At 48.1% G+C, this 16,214-nt stretch overlaps 4 protein-coding genes across 4 annotated transcripts; 2 read left to right on the forward strand and 2 right to left on the reverse strand.

Annotated features, from left to right (window-relative positions):
* Window positions 1-60: 60 nt before the first annotated feature.
* On the reverse strand, window positions 61-1,291 carry N7496_007024 (alpha-hydroxy acid oxidase; the record flags this gene model as incomplete). Its single annotated transcript, XM_056699953.1, has 3 exons — window positions 61-213; window positions 266-1,149; window positions 1,216-1,291. The coding sequence occupies 3 exons, from the start codon at window positions 1,289-1,291 to the stop codon at window positions 61-63; spliced, it is 1,113 nt and encodes a 370-aa protein (XP_056555366.1).
* Window positions 1,292-1,842: 551 nt separating this feature from the next.
* Window positions 1,843-3,000, forward strand: N7496_007025 (putative oxidoreductase, 2OG-Fe(II) oxygenase family; the record flags this gene model as incomplete). Its single annotated transcript, XM_056699954.1, has 2 exons — window positions 1,843-2,226; window positions 2,293-3,000. The coding sequence occupies 2 exons, from the start codon at window positions 1,843-1,845 to the stop codon at window positions 2,998-3,000; spliced, it is 1,092 nt and encodes a 363-aa protein (XP_056555367.1).
* A 3,796-nt stretch (window positions 3,001-6,796) lies between these two features.
* Window positions 6,797-7,997, reverse strand: N7496_007026 (uncharacterized protein; the record flags this gene model as incomplete). The annotated part of the gene is made up of 3 exons (XM_056699955.1): window positions 6,797-6,881; window positions 6,943-7,731; window positions 7,834-7,997. 3 exons carry the CDS (start codon window positions 7,995-7,997, stop codon window positions 6,797-6,799), a joined length of 1,038 nt encoding a protein of 345 aa, XP_056555368.1.
* Window positions 7,998-13,349: 5,352 nt separating this feature from the next.
* Window positions 13,350-13,795, forward strand: N7496_007027 (uncharacterized protein; the record flags this gene model as incomplete). Its single annotated transcript, XM_056699956.1, has 3 exons — window positions 13,350-13,584; window positions 13,654-13,695; window positions 13,752-13,795. 3 exons carry the CDS (start codon window positions 13,350-13,352, stop codon window positions 13,793-13,795), a joined length of 321 nt encoding a protein of 106 aa, XP_056555369.1.
* Between the last annotated feature and the right edge of the window lie 2,419 nt (window positions 13,796-16,214).

Here is a 16,214-nt window from a genome sequence, read left to right on the forward strand (position 1 = left end):
TGGAATTCGTAAGACATGACTAAATGGCTCAAATCTCTAGGTCTAATTCTAATTTAAGACTCAAAGTCGTGCAAGTGGCCCGTCTGATCGAACAATTCCAAGACTCGAGGAGCTAATCTCAGATACCGACTTGCATCCCGCCAACTGCATGCATCGTTTGAATTCGTTATAGAGGATTTCAAGCATCAACTCAACGCCTTTCTGGCCATTGTACTTGAAAATAACACATTAGCCATTGCCCATGTATAAAAAACAGAATACTCACTGCTAAGCCCCAAAGCGTAGGTCGACCGACCCAGCAGCATTCCGCTCCCAACGCCAACGCTTTGAAGATATCAGTGCCAGACCTGATACCTCCATCGATATGAATTTTGATTCGGCCTCTGGCAGCCTTTGCACACGCGGGAAGAGCATCGATAGTTGCAGGTGTTTCATCAAGTTGTCGTCCCCCGTGGTTGCTGATAATCACCCCGTCGCAGCCATATTCAATCGCAGTCTCGACGTCTTCAGGTGTCAAGACCCCTTTGATCCAAATCTCCATCTTCGTGATACTCCGAAGCCAAGGAATCTCCTTTGCCCAAGAGTGTGAGTCCGAGCTAAAAGAGCTGAAGCCATCATCATGCGATTCCCGTTGAATCTGTTCAGACGTTTTCTCGATCATAGGATACCCCAATCGCGGCGGTGGTTGAAAGCCATTCCTCCATTCGTTATATCGAACCCCTAGCACGGGACTATCAGCAGTAAGAAAAATCGCTTTACAACCGGAGGCTTCTGCGCGGCGAACGATGCGCGCCTCTTTCTCGCGGTCGGTCATGGAGTATAATTGCATGACATGATGAATAGGCCCGACGTCTGTCCCGACCGAGGTGATTTGTTCGACAGAGTGATTGGCATAAGATGATACACCCATGTTGATGCTCATACTGGCACATGCTCTGCTCGTTGCTAGCTCCCCGTCTGGATGGGCCATGCCTTGGAGACCCGCAGGAGAGACGCATAAAGGAAACTTTATGTCTCGGTTAAATAGATTGATCGTGGTGTCAACTTTGGAGACATCTTTCAGGACACGAGGTAGGATGCGATACTTGTTGTACGCTGTGGAGTTTTCACGAACTGTGACTTGGTTTGTTGCGCCTGAATTGAAGAAATCTGTAGATTGTGTTACCCCTCACTGGACCTAGACGAGATTGACCTGGTGAGAGGGGGCTTATTTACCTCGAGTCGAAGCTGGGAGGATCTTTGAAGCTGCTGCTTCAAGATCTGCTATACACAGAATCTTCTCGGCCGCCATTCTGAACTGCTGTATTAGGTCAAAGAGTGGTTGTTGAGAGGATCTCGCTATGTATCTCCAAATCCTGAGCGGGGTTAGTCTCCACTGGAGGTGTGCGCCCTGCGCCTTACAGGTGATCTTGCGAGCATTTCTACAGATCTATAGAGTAATAACGTGTTCTAGAGACTTTACTCTCTTATGTTATCATCTACCCAACATAGCATACTTAGCCTATGGACCTAACGTTTCTAAATATATGGATGATATGTGACTAGATCATAGAAGCAGAAGCGTGAGATCGGAGCCTATCGAGATGTAACTGTGTAACAGAATATCATAAACAGCGTCTTCATCTCTCCATTTGTCAAGGAACGTCTCGCTCGGATGTTGAATTGCGTCCGACCATCGAACTTTGGGCTTGGTCTATCCCTCGGCTCACAACTGCTTCCCCGCATGAGAATATCGCCACAGGTGTAGGATATGTAACCGAAATTTCATTGTAGATTTCCACCTTTGCCTTCAATCTTTGACCTGGAAAACGTATTATCTTATCTTATCTACGTCCTCCAAACATGGATGCCCAAGATAACTTCGCCGATATCGTCAATAATTTCCCCGGACTCCCACCTTTCCCGGACGACGTCCCCATTGCACCACTTCTTCGGCTATCGTTAGGCAAGCTGTTGGCCGGTGATAAAGCCGAGCTCGAACGGCTTTATGAAGCATCAGTGGATATTGGGTTCTTTTACCTTGATCTCCAAGACTGTGAACATGGGGAATCGCTCCTCGGTGACGCAGATGGTCTGTTCCAGGTTGGCGAAAGCCTCTTCAAATTGAGTCTGGAAGAGAAGAAGAAGTACGACTTTAGTGCGCAGAACTCCTATTTTGGGTACAAGGGTCAAGGGGTTGCCGTGGTTGATAAGCAAGGAAACCTGGACAGAAATGAATTCTACAATGTGAGTGCCTAGTATACCCCCAAGTCGACAACTCGAGACATGCAGGGACTAACAAGACCCTCTTAGATATCCAAGGACGACATCATGGGAATAAGCGATCCGCTTCCAGCACCGGAAGTTTTGCACCAAAGCCGTGACCTGACAAAATCCTTTATGCAAGGCTCCCACGCAATCGTTAGCCTAATATTGAAAATCCTGAACGACAAGTTATCCCTGCCTGAGGGGACACTGTCCAACCTCCATCGACTCCAAGCCGTCAGCGGCGACCAAGTGCGCTTTATCAAGGCGCCGCCCCAACCAGTAGATGACCGCCGCACTGCACTAGGGCAGCATACCGATTTCGGCAGCGTGACAGTCCTCTTCAACCGCCTGGGAGGATTACAGGTGCTTCCTCCCGGCGCTGATGCAGAATGGGTATACGTTCGACCACTACCAGGCCATGCGATTGTCAATCTCGGCGATGCAATGGTTAAATTTACTAATGGCCTGTTCCGATCTAATATCCATCGAGTTGCGGCACCACCGGGGATTCAGGGGGATTCTACAAGATATAGTTTGGTGTATTTTGCGCGGCCGGAGGATAATGTTATGCTGCGAAGACTAGATGGGTCGGAGCTTATTTCTCCTATTGAGGACGACCAGGTCGAGGAAGAGATTAATAGCAAGGACTGGATTATTCGTCGGGCTTTGGGACGTCGTGTGGATCTTGTCAAGGATATCGATTATGAGAAATCTGCTGGGACAGAGCAGATGAGCCGAAGGATCAAGGTTTGAAGGAAGTGGAAGAGGGAAATCTAAGTGTAGGGACCAATATCAAATTCAAGTTCCTCTGAACCACAATGGGCTTAATAAAGACTTGATTTGCTGGCATGTAAATGCTACGTATGTCGACTGGGTGTTTACCCTGAGAGCATTTGAGCAATTGCGTGGTTCAGGTGAACAACGACCGAAGATGGAAAATCCGTCTTGGCATATTCTAAGGGAAGGCGTGTATAATGGCCATCCATAATAACACAGGCCTTAGTGATTAGATGATATGAGGGCTATTCAATGCTCTACGTTATTCAATGGTGGCCCCGAAGACTGAGGATCGAGGCGCCTCACCAGGGCTGTATATTCAACGCGCACAGTTAACCTGAATGGTAGAGTAAAATATTACAATACAGAGATTTCCGAGCATCCTGACCGAGCTATTTCAGGGTCTAGACTCAAGTCCACAATAGACCGATATTAGTTACACTTCCGAGGCATCCGACACATGCAGAGGCCTTGAATTTCCCTCGACATTCCCAGCCTCGGGAAGCTACCCTCGTTCCAATGTGATGTTTGCTCATTACAATTAGTATGTACATGTCACATATCCCGAGCGAATTCTTGATCCTCCACCAGATCCACTGTTTACGATGAATCCGGTTGATCGCCGGTATCAGCGGCTGTCAGACCCACAACTTTAACCCCCTTCACTTTACCTATTCTAGTAGGAGAGTCTTCTCACTAGTAGCTCCCTACGGCGCGCGCTAATGTGTTAAACTCTAATGAAGTGAAGGTGAGTAGCTAACCTCTGCGAACTGACTGTTAAAGCTCCCCGCTTGATAGATCCAATTCTCGGATCCAGCTGTTTGGTTCAATAGTCCGTGCCCCCGCGCATCTGAATTCTAGACAAGGCATCTTGATGCTACGATTCATTGCAATAATTCCGTCGGCCGTAGGAATTTCATGTAGCGGGCCTCCGAGGGAAGAATCCTAGTGGATTCCAAAATCATGGGTTGACGTGCCAAGCTCTGCGAGGAGCTGGCGACTTGTAAAAACTGGCGTCACGGGTGGCTGAGTCTTAGGTGGTTAAAAGTACATACTCGATTATTAAAAAATTATCTGACGCGCCAATCGGAGATACCACGTTTGCAGAATGATCTTATTTGAGGGTCTATTGCAGATATGCAAGCGGCTAGATTCAAGGGGTGGTCCGATTGCCTGGAAGCATCGTGGATAAGTTCCGCATCTATTGTCAAACAGGCCGCAACCACGGGCTAGCATCACAGTAAGTACATACCGAGTAAGCGAAATACCAAATCCAACGACTCGAAACCTTTTCACTCAGCTCCTGACTCGAAGGGATCTCGCTGGGACTAGTGGAGCATATTCAAGCTAGAATAGACCCATGTCGAATCCCCTCAATTAGGTTAGTCGACCGTTAGGACCCATCGATATTGGTCCTCCCCGGAGCCTGGAAGGACCCTCCTGTCAGCCGTCAAAGAAACAAAAATACTTTCAAGATATCAGTCACAATCCCAGCCATAATTGCAATCCGGGCTGACCAACCGGATATCAAGAAAATTCCCAGCGTTCCGGAACGGTCCTGCTCCCCCTTGCGCTATAGCCTACAACGACCCTTGCAAGGCGTCTGGCGCTATTCGAGCTTAAGTAGAATAGAGCAGGGAGAGATGCCGGATGGCACTCGATGTACCGAAAGTGTAGCAGCATAGCTACCGAAGGGATATAGTTTACGAGGTATACATAGTAAAGCAAAAAGAGATAGCTAAAACATAGCATATTACAGTACATTTTCAATGTGGATAACTTCGGACCCGTCCCGTCAGTGTATTCCACCACCACAGCGACCCGCGCCCTTGGATCCTTTAGTCTGCAGGGGTTCACGTTGTGAATTTTGACAGAGGGATATCCTTGAGGTTGACATCCCGGGGCGTTTTCTAGGGGGAGGCTATCAATGCATACAGCGGTATGGGATGCAGTAGTGATGTAGTATAGACATAAACGAGAATATAGTGCAAGGCAAAGACAAGGATCAGGAGGGGATATGTGTTCTTTTGTGCAACTAGCCACGGGCCAATTCAGAAGATACGACAGCAGCATCATGTCATCTTCACAGACCAAGGTACTACTAGAATTGACCGACTATTGCACGACTAATACACTCTGACATTTACACCATAAGCAACTAAATCCGACATTCAATATCCTACCCTGCCATATATCTCCAACCACCAGCAACACGAATCGGAACCCAAATCCGCATATCGCCCCGCCCAAAGAACTTTGTTAGAAGTAGAACCGCGTCAAGCCCTCCCACGCACCAGCCCGCATACTCTCCACCAGATCTATACCAAAAGAGGCAACAGTCTCTTCGAGGCCAAAGCGCCGGTACCCAAACTGTCGGGACTGGTGAATGGGCAAATACCAGCGAGACGGGTATTGACTCCTATCCAATGAATAATGTGGAACTGCACTGTCACTGTCAATGCTATTGTGTGCCGACTCCACTTTAATACGGTATTGCTTTGATGTTTGTTTTTTTCCCTGTCTGTCGGGTCTGTTTGGAACCGTACGGGATTTGTTACAAGATGTGGTACTGCGTACTGTGTATACTGTAGTACAGTTGTATACGGTTGTTACCACTTATGCAGCTCCTGATTCAAGTCACTTTAAGAGTGGCAACTATACCGAATCATGTTGTCTATCCATGGAACAATGAAAAATCTAATCTCTTTTATCTTGTTTCCTTTCAATTTTTGTCGTTATAGCTTCACTGGGTCCAACCAGCCCACATTTTCAAACGGCTCGGTCCGTCCTATTCCCGCAATGGCACTCGACTCCGACGGTGGGGAGTTTATTCATTGAGGCCACGTACAGTTTACCATTGTGTTCCATAGCCTATATTTTACAAAGAAAGTAACAATTCTGACGTAGTTCATCATTTTGCGTATCATTATAGCTATTATGTATAGCTTGCTTTTTTTCCCGCCTGGTCGGCTCCGTTTACTTTTGATAGGGTAGGTATACCTACACTATGTGATAGCGCGTAGAAGTTAAACCGAGCTACAACCCCACGAAAATATCGGTCGCAGCCTGACAAGATAGGAAATGAATTAGAGACAGGAGTTCGTCCGGCCCGCTGTGGGCATCTACACCGTTGGAAAGTGGGGAAGCCATCCGATCAGGAGGACGTACATACTGTACTTTACATCAAAAGTGGCACCGACCGGATTCATATCTGAATTCTAGCCTACCATTTCCGTAGCTGGAGAGCAATTTACCTAAGGTTCAATGTGGGAATGTGATCATCACGCAGTGACCACCCGGAGACCATGGAGACCTGGTGGATATACCGGAACTGAGTTCCCCCCGGGTGTGGATCTTGAGATTCCTGCCTTGTTGGGAATACGCGCCGGGGTAGTTGGAAGCTAGCTGGTGTCCGGCCGGAACGAGGTGGGTAAGATTGAGTAAGTCTGGCCTTTTGACGAGTGATACGCTCGAGGATATCTAGATCGTCCCGTCGGAGTAACGCATGGAAATGTAACTTGGAACGGGGATGATTTTGAGTAACACGGTCAAGAAGGTGATAACATCGGGTGTACAGAGTAGTACCTTAGGAATGTATACTGATGAGGTCGAGATCGGAGCCACATATGAAATATTTCATCATGGCCATACGGAAAACAGACTGAAGGTCAGGAGAAGCGGAATAGTATCATTTCCAAAGGTAGTAGGGAGTATAAACGATATATGAAATTGATTTGCACGGGCATTAAAGGCGCTGTACAAGAAAAAGACATCACTCTGAAATCTTCAAGGATGCTATCTTCTCTTCAACGCTCCGAACGACGTCGGGGTTCGGTTCTCGTTTAATCTTCTTCGGCCTGCAACAACACAGTCAGCATAAATAATTACATAGAACTGGAAGAAACGGGTAAAACTTACGGAATCCGTATAGTTTCCGCACACTTGGCCTGTCCACACTTCCCACACAAATTCGCTCCCTCATTGTAATCCGTTTTACAAACGTGACAAATGTAATGCACCCTCTGTCGTGGTCTCCTATACGTCCGCTCGGGCTTGACTCTCGGGGGTTCCACGTCCCCGGGATATCCATCAGGATACTTGTCCGGCTTATGCGGATCGCGCGGACATTTCTTGCACCGCACATGGCTGCAGGACGAGCACACCTTGGAACCAGGTGCAAACATCGTCTCGCACGAGTGGCACCGTCTGCGAACTCGCTGGACAACCTGTTTCCGAACGAGATCCTGTCCGCCCGTGCGCGAGGGCATAACCAGCGGTGCGGCAGGGTTGCCCGTCAACTTGAGATGCGGCGTAATAGGGAGCGTACCCGGTTGCCGGGCGCGAATCTCGGCGACGCGAGGCCGGGGCACGCGCGGGTGCTCATCGTCGTCTGTCTCGCGGGTTGGTGGGAAGCGAGGACATTTCTTGCATCGGGGGTGTTGACAGTTGACGCAGACCTTTTCTGGGCCAAAGGTTGTTTCGCAGCGGTGGCAGGTGCGATGGACACGCATGCGGATTGGTTTGGTGACTCGGGCGAATTGGATGTCCGTTGGGGATTTCCATTCGCCGGGTTCAAGGGTGAGGCCGTATTTGGCGAAGATGGCGCGCGCTTTCTCTTGTTGGATTGCGCTGTAGTCGGTGGCCATGGCTGGTTCCGCGGGGACATCGGGTTCGGGTTGAGATGTGGGCGCAGCTGTAGTTGGTGGACTGTTGCAATTGAAGGAGATTATAGTTAGTTCACTGTGTCTCGTTTGGGTATCTCCATATCAAGAATGTTGAAGTGAGAGTGGTGGAGAGGTATGAACATACGCTGGTGTACTTGATGATGCCTCGGCGGATTCGGGGACGGCCACCAGGGATTGGCGCTTCGAACTCGAGCGCGCGCGCAGAACCGTCTTCATGCGCTTGATATACTTGGACAAGCCCTCCGGCTTGTCTTCACCGGGGCGGCCGGCAGTGTCTTGCGGTGACATGACGGGAGGGGAACTTGGGGCCCGGCTTTAATGCGATTTGCGAGTGGCGCAAGAATGCACTGGCGAAATGCTCGGTCGCAGATCGATGTCAAAGTCGATTTGGTGGTTGGGCGATCAGATCATTCCATCCAGAACATTCAGAACCGTCGAGAGTTTTGCGAGGAGGTCGAATTGGGGGGGGTTATATGGGAAATGAGAATCGGTATTGGAGCCGTCAGAAAGACCCGAGCCGTGGAGTTGGGATTTGGACCCGGCGTGGGGGGTTCTGTTGTTACAGGGAACACCCGGGTTAGTTGAGTGTGAGGAGTCGAAGTTTTGGAGGGATGGGGAAAAAAGAAAGAGTAGGGAAGGTGGAGATTGAATCTTAGAAAAAGGAAGAGGGAGGAATAATATAAGAATCCGAATTGAAAGTCGAACAGGCCACGACCAGAACTGTCTGGAGGCAACCGAAGGGAAGATTACAATACGAGTATGCGAATAGTATGAGAGGATGCTTTTAAATTCGAATTTCCCAGGACCCGAGCACATGGTAGGGGTTAGAATAGTAATTAATAGTATTAATAGTATTAATGGTATACGGTATACACTGTAACTGCTAAAGTTCGGCCAAACCCGACAGTTTGGGTCCCAAAAGTGGGCTGGTATGTGTCCCCAGCGTAAGGAGGACGGAGACATGGGACGATCCTATATTCCGTAGAATGGCAATAATCTTGATATGGTCGTACTTGTACCTTTGTAAAGGACTATTAGTCGTACTTTAGCCTCTTATTCTAGTATCATGCTCATCTACCTGGGCAATGCCCATACAATTGTATAGCATATACAGTACGGAGTATAGACTAACCACTTGTATGCACTGTATCGACCAATCTGCAGGAGAGTTACCGACCACCAGGTAACATCCCTCTCGAAATACCGTACGATCAGATACCCAAACGCATCACTTTAGCATCGCTTCAGAGCAGCATCGGTGGTAACTCCTCCCTCTGGCAGGTGGGTCCAATGATGACCATCCCCCATTTGACTCTTTCCCTCTCCCCACTCCTACTCCTCCTGGAACCAACCCCGAGCTCGATATGGTCCGTCCGTCGTGGTCGGCCCTTTGGGTTGGGCTAGTTAACGATGGACGATTTATCATGGAATATTCATAGGTTCTTTTGGATGTGATGTGACCACTGCGGTAACTAAATACCGGGTTAAACTATCCTTCTCCTATCAACGCCATTCGCACTGCCGATAGATAGCTACCCATTCGGAACACCTCCTGAAGAGACTCCTGCCCAGTTTGTCCATCACAGCCTCCCCAACATTCATACCCCCCCCCCTATGGAAGTATACCTCTTTGGCTGTGCCAGCTTACTGGGGCGAAAAGTCTCCCAGATCTTTGGGACCAATCCGTATGGAGTCGTCCCCAATGCCTTGGGCTTCTCGAGGGGGTTGGAAAGGGTCAGCGTCTCAGCTTTGCGATTGGTTCCCGAGTAGCTTTTCTCAGCGCGTCCTGGTACACACTTTCAGCAGGAAGCGGTGCGGAACATATTCACGGACTTTGAAGGGCTAGCTGTGCTGGGCCGTCTCTTCCAGCCAACATTGCCCTTTCTACTCCAATGTCTACTGTATATCCACTATCCTCTGGAGCTGGTCTTAATCGATCGCCCGATGGCGGGATGGGGGTGGAGTGCCTCCTCAGCGGGCCAGCGGTCTGAACCACACGGATGTACCCGCTCATTACTCGGGTGCGTTTCCAGAAATGGGTACTTTCTATAGGAGGCGGATCGAGAACTGGAGAAGGGGGACTTAGTTAGTGGAGATGCTGAGGATTTGAGGACGTAGCTGGACCTTGGGCTTCATGAAACGGGGCGATGGCGACGATCAGCCTCGAGAAGGAAAAGGAGCCGAGTGGGTTCATTAGCGATTTGCCGAAGAGATGGACATCGATGATCTTTCATCGTCGGGTGGGTAGTGTCTTTTTTTCTTCGATATCCCCCTTATTATCACCGTAGTACAGACTGGATATCGTTTTGGAAACTTGAAGGTTTCTTCAGGGAAGTTTAAAACAATCCCATTATTGTATTCGGACCCGAGTAATGATTTCCTCGGACCCAAACCACTTGCCAAGGGGACTTCGGTGCCGAAACCTCGGCGTTGAATCGTGTTGAGTTCATGTTAAAAGGCCGAGACTTTGCATTTGACTTTCCTTTGACTCAAAATATCCGCGGTCTTCACGAGGGGCCGTCAACTAGATGTACTTTCTGCATGTGCCTACAGAATATACCTATGGAGCATCGTGTTTAATTGACAATGAGGTCCCTTTGTAACTACCTGCAATTCCCACTGTTGTTAAGCGCTTGCAGGGAAAATACCCTCTCCTGGATTGTCCGGAGGAATCAATCGCAGCCACGTCTTCATGTTCCAGCAATTCATACCATGAGATTATGAGCAGGGAACAGCGCTAAGCCTACCAAAAGACAAGCCTCTCCTCATAAACAGTGGCAAAGAGCATAACCTCCGAAACGCCAATAAAACCCCCTCAACCACAATCACGCAACCACCCCCAAGCAACCACCTCCAAGTCCACCGTCCATGCATCATGCATGACACGGTCGGGGGCGACATAAAGGCGTTCATCCACCGGCGCATCCATCCTCCCTAATGCACTGCCTAATGTAGAAGACACTGGCAATTCAAAGTTCTACCATGCTTTTTAGTACATCGTTCTAGTATGATAAGGGTATAGCCCCGACTGGCCCCAAACCAAACCGAGTCCGGGCTAGCGGTGAAGGCAAAGTCCCATGCAGAGCGTGATCCCTGGAGGCCGAGGAGGTTGCTATTTGGCAGACGGATCGATCGGTGGGATCTGACTTTGGCCGGTGGTAGGAACTACTGCAGAGCTAAGAGGGGTGCCCTCCGCGGAGTGTGGGATGGAGATGGTGATGATCTTTCCTGCTATTGTACTCTGTGGATTTGGGGGATAGGTATATAAGTACGGCTGTTGTTGTTGTTGCCCAAAGGTGTCACTACGTGCTGCGTGGTGCATGTTAGTGGGATTTATTATCCGAATACCTCAAGAGGGAGAGTACTGTACGGAAGTCATCCTGCATGAATTGTCTTGTAGCGATCGATGACAGCAGTGGTGATGTTTTCTTCTGGCCTCGCTTGACGGGCACCCCTGCCATTCCCTCTGCAAATGGAGTGGGGACTCGTGGTAGCGTAACCGTCACGCACCTAAAACGAAGCCCAAATGACAATGGCCCTGATAGGCGTGTGGCAAGGTGATTTGAGATAATGACTTTGGTGGCTAACAAGGATTCGATGCGCTGTCGGCCTGTCGGCCGTCGGGGGTGGTATCCAACTCATCGTGGATGAGGAGAACGTATTTCCCTAGTACTCGGTACAGTACGTCGCGAAACCGGTGCAATAACTCTACTCTCCGATAAACTTTCCTGCCACTTGCACCAAGACACACTAGTCTCTACTTGGAGTTCTTCCGGGTGTTGCGCATGTATTCGTTCGTACGTAGTTTACATAATTATTTCAGGCATGTATTTCTCTTGTAAATTTAATACATCTGATACCTCTATGCCCCTCCTCCGATATAGCATTCCTCGCGAGGCACTATTTCACAAACAATCCCGAGTGGTCCAACCAACGATGGCTCCAAACCTAGCTCCTTCTAAGCATGAGCTTATCTATGACATGATCCACAGTAGCGAACTATCTATAAATTAGATGGCACAGGCCGCTGGTTGCAATAAGAGCACCATCTCGAGAATCTAGTCTAATATAAGAACGTTTGGCACCGTCAAAGCACCGTCAATTAGAGGCGGACGACCCCGTAATATCACTCCAGTCATACTCGAGGCTTTGTGCGACCATCTGGTTGAAAAGCGTACCCTATTTTTGTCATTCAAGACTTGAGTACAGAGTATTATATCTCCATGGGTATGTTGATGAGTTTTTTTGAAATATGCCAGTGAGCTAGAAAGACTATTACTATCATGTACCCTTGATTGACTGTTTTAAAATCATCTGGTTGTTCAGATATGAAGTTGTGATTTTTTGTATTTAGTATGGGGTTTTGGGGCGTTCCGCTTGGTTGTGTGCATTCGCTTGTGAACTACGTTATTTTACTTTATACCTCCTTATACGAACCCTGCGCTAAGCGATTAGGTATGGATCTCCGATCAATGTGAGATCTACGGTGAATATTAGTGGTGGCTATGTGTAAACATCACGAACGCCCGGATATTTTGATCGAGTCAAGATCCCATCATCAACTGAAGCGATTTAGCTAATTGGTCATACTTAAGCACACTGCTTTGGCCTAAGGCGACATTCAAGTAAGCCTCGCTATTAATTTGGTCAAGCCTGAGTTATTCTGGGTTGGAATTTAATAGGATATGCAAACGCTAAGAGACTGCGGTTTCAGCTAGATCGAGGCGAACCAAGAACGATACATCTGAGTTCAGTGAAGGTGAGAGGGGTCAGTACGTAACCGCCGCACTCATAGTTCACCTGGCTGTTGCGGTACATAGAAGCGGCGATTAGCCATTTTTTACCAGATGGCCACGATCAACCGGTCATTTGATCTAGTTTTGTTAGGTAAGACCTAATTGCTCTGTTGCCATCGCGCGACCGAGGGTGAGGCTAGGTGATAATCACAGTCTATCGAGCGACGCAATTACCGTCTTAATTAGACCGCTTACGCGGCTGGCTCATCTTGATCCGACCGAAACACTTAATCCCTTTGTGCATCTGTATACAATATTTAGCCAAGTGGAACATATTTTCTAGAACAGAACATTATTGCGATGCTTCGAGGTGCTGAGACGCGATTTATGTCACGGATTCGTTAAGAGTCGTGCACGTCCAGAGAGTTCCGATTTTCTTAGCGCACGAGTTACGACGGGAGGCGCCGCGCCAACCTAACCTAAGGAATGACTTAAAATCTTCTTGCATTGAGCCAGCTATGTTGCGAGGCGGCCCCCTGTTCGCTGGCTGTCGTCCGTAGTGAAAACCCCTTGAATCTTAGCTAGAGAGGAATATGTAAGCTAGCCAAGTGAGGCTGCCTTACCTTCCTTAGCTTACCTAGAGAGGAATGTGGAGGCTAGCCGAGCTAGGCTGTATTAACTTCCTTAGCGTATATAGTCTAGAATCTTGTGTTCTGTAATTGCCAAGTTAGGAGTTTGCATAGCTCTAAATTGTTAAACCTCACATATATCAAAAACTTTATATAAGTCTCCTATACACCTGTTATCCTGAATCGAAAAAGCATTGTTAGTGATAATCTTTTGTCGCAACCCTTAAAACTTGCTGTTTGTCTATTCAGATATCAATCCGAGACTATAAGTCAATATGATTGTTCCTAAGACCCTGGTCATTCTCGCCACGGTCCTTACTGCCACCGCAACCAGGGTCCATAACCAAATAGGTGGAGATGCCTGGATCCAGGACAATCAGGGTCACGACTACGCTTTTAAGCGCGGAAAGACTGTCACTATTGATGGCGGATGGGCCTTTATCTGGAGAGATAAATCAATTTATTGCCCTGAGAGTTCAGCGGCCTTCGGCTGGCCATCTGGCTATGGCGGTATGTCCCTATGATGCGCGCTCTCTATCTTAATAATAAGTCTGCGATCCGTACTGACATATTCTTCAGACGTCTATCTAAAGGATGATGGCCACCTTTATGATTCTTCAAGTAAGTATCCTACTTACTAAGCTAGTGAATAAGATACGTTACTGACTATGTTTCAGATAATATGCTTTCTGACGGAGCGTGGATCTGCCCTTGGTCGTGAATGGGGAGAAGTGGTAGCGATGAGGTTGGCCCGATGTTTGACTGAGATAGTACGAACCCAGAACGCTAGTCAGTACCAGCACGTCTGGATACTGTGATAATAATCAAGTGTCCCCATACTTAATCAATCAACACTCTTTTAACCTAAGGCAACCTAACCAGTGGTGTAACGGTTATACAGGCTCTTCCTCCGGCGGAAGCAAGAGTGATCCGCACACTCGACCCGCGCATAAACAGTAAATATATAGAGAAATGGCGCATTGCCATATAAATAGCCTAGAAATTTGCGCAATCTTGAAGAGAGGAGGGAGCTCGCTGCGGTTTCCCCAGCAGTGTCAGGTTGCTAGGTTCTCTGAGGCAATCCCTAGATCTCGTGTTTGACATGTTTGGATTTCTATGGAAAATTCTAGTTTCCTTAGGTCGCCAGTACAGTTACGAGACAAGGTACCGTATTAAATGAAATTAAATTATAGTATCGACGCTGGTACAGGAATATCAATATTCCGGGGCTATTCCTAATACGTTCTTTTGGCGGTAGGTCTGGAGAATCACTCAAAGAGTGGAGGCGGTTTCGCAACGTACTGTAGAACAGCAAAGTATAAGTAGAGTAACCACTTAATTATGCGAGGTTGAATTGGGTGGACTTCACCGCCCAACATGCAACCTTCAGCAGACCCGATCCATTGGAATCCCAGAACCTAAAACGGATGGCAGGATGGTTCGTTCAAAGTTCCAAGCAGAGACAACCCAAAAAAACAAGGTGGTCAGTGCGTGTACCAGATCACCGGGATCCGACCCCTTTCAATTTCACCCCAAACCTTCTGTAAGTTTGAGATGATGAAAGGCAAAAAAAAAAAAAAAAAAAAAAAAGCTGCGGATGTAGACTTCCCGCGCTGGCTCCTGGGGAGTCGATCGCCGGGATCCAAGCGGCGGGGCTCAGGATTCGATGCTCCCCACTCAGTGGAACCTCGTGCGAGGCGTTGATTGCCCCGTTTGACAAGCTGGCGAAGGAAAGTTTTGCTGGCCTGATCCTAGTGGAGCCCCTGAGGAGGGCGTTCCGTCTGTTGCACAAGTAGGGGGGTACGCGATACGATGACATAGGAGGAGATGGGCTGATGATCGGGTATGCGCATACCATAAGGAGCGATGACTGGTGGTCCGATGACTCGGTGATTTTCTTCAGCGTAGATGTACTTTGGCTTTGTTTTGACTGTAATGGCACCGTTTACGATGGCGATTCGTGATCAGCATTATTGAAGCTTGGATCATCGCCTCGTGTAGATTGATCGTGTGAGGCGATCGATGTATGCTTTATCAATTTCAATTCGAGGCCTTACAGTACAATTATCTTGATTGTGAATAGCTTTTCATCGTGAAAATAGATGAGCTATAGGGGTTATTAGAGATTAGCTAAGAGACTCTGTATCGTGTAAGACTACCCTGTCCTAGGATACCGAGGACATCATTCCCCCCTCGTGGGGGATACATTGAATATAATTAGAAATCACATTTCATATTCGAGTACTCCTAACGCGACTGGTGGATCAAAAAATCAGCCCCAATCCAGCCTATATGTTATTCTACTCATGTTCCATCCATGTTCCAATGTCAATTCCCCTCTATTCCAAATACTCCCTAATCAACCCAAGCGACGCCACCATATTCTCGCTTATGTTGACTTCTGCGTGCCACCAGCGATGACAGGGGCGTTGGATATTGAGAATGAAGCCACAAGTGACCAACAGAGACCAACTAACTGCACATACAGACAGAGTATGGGCTGGGTCGCCATGCAGACCATGTGTCTTATATTCGGCAATCGGCATCTCACGTTACCACTCAATCTATCACCTACAGGTTCCGGTTTCTTATTGTTTCGTGCTCCTCAGTCGGATACGGCTTTTCCACACCTGGGTAGAAACTAGATTTGATAGGTGTCTTACTATTAAACCGGAAGGCTCTTGACGGTGTTGGTTGGCAGAGCCCCCTCCGGCGAAATCCGTGTTCAGGTCGTGTTATGTTGTCTGGGCTGGCTGGGGTGTTGGATCAGCTGCTTCGATCATCGGGGTGACAATGAGCAGGCTAAGCTATAGGTTCACAAAATCAGGAGAGAGGATCAGCTTCGAAAATGATCAGAGCGTGATCCATAACTAATACGTAGATCAATTTCGTAGAACATAATAATGGTCTGCTGAGCGAATCAGACAAATACATCCGATAGGATCTACCTGCACTTCGTACATCACGGAAGAAGAGATCCTGAGCCGATGATAGGCAAACCCGGGAAACATCCACGCCCGGCAGAGTGGATGACCATTTGTTCAGCGGGAGGACGTCCCGAGATGCAGCCTATAGTTCTCCAGATCTAACAACCACATAGTCGGGTTCAGCTGAGAAACGATGTTACGGATCGTATGGGG

This window comes from Penicillium cataractarum, assembly GCF_028827025.1.
Source record: "Penicillium cataractarum strain IBT 29864 chromosome Unknown utg000005l, whole genome shotgun sequence".
Lineage (NCBI taxonomy): Eukaryota > Fungi > Ascomycota > Eurotiomycetes > Eurotiales > Aspergillaceae > Penicillium > Penicillium cataractarum.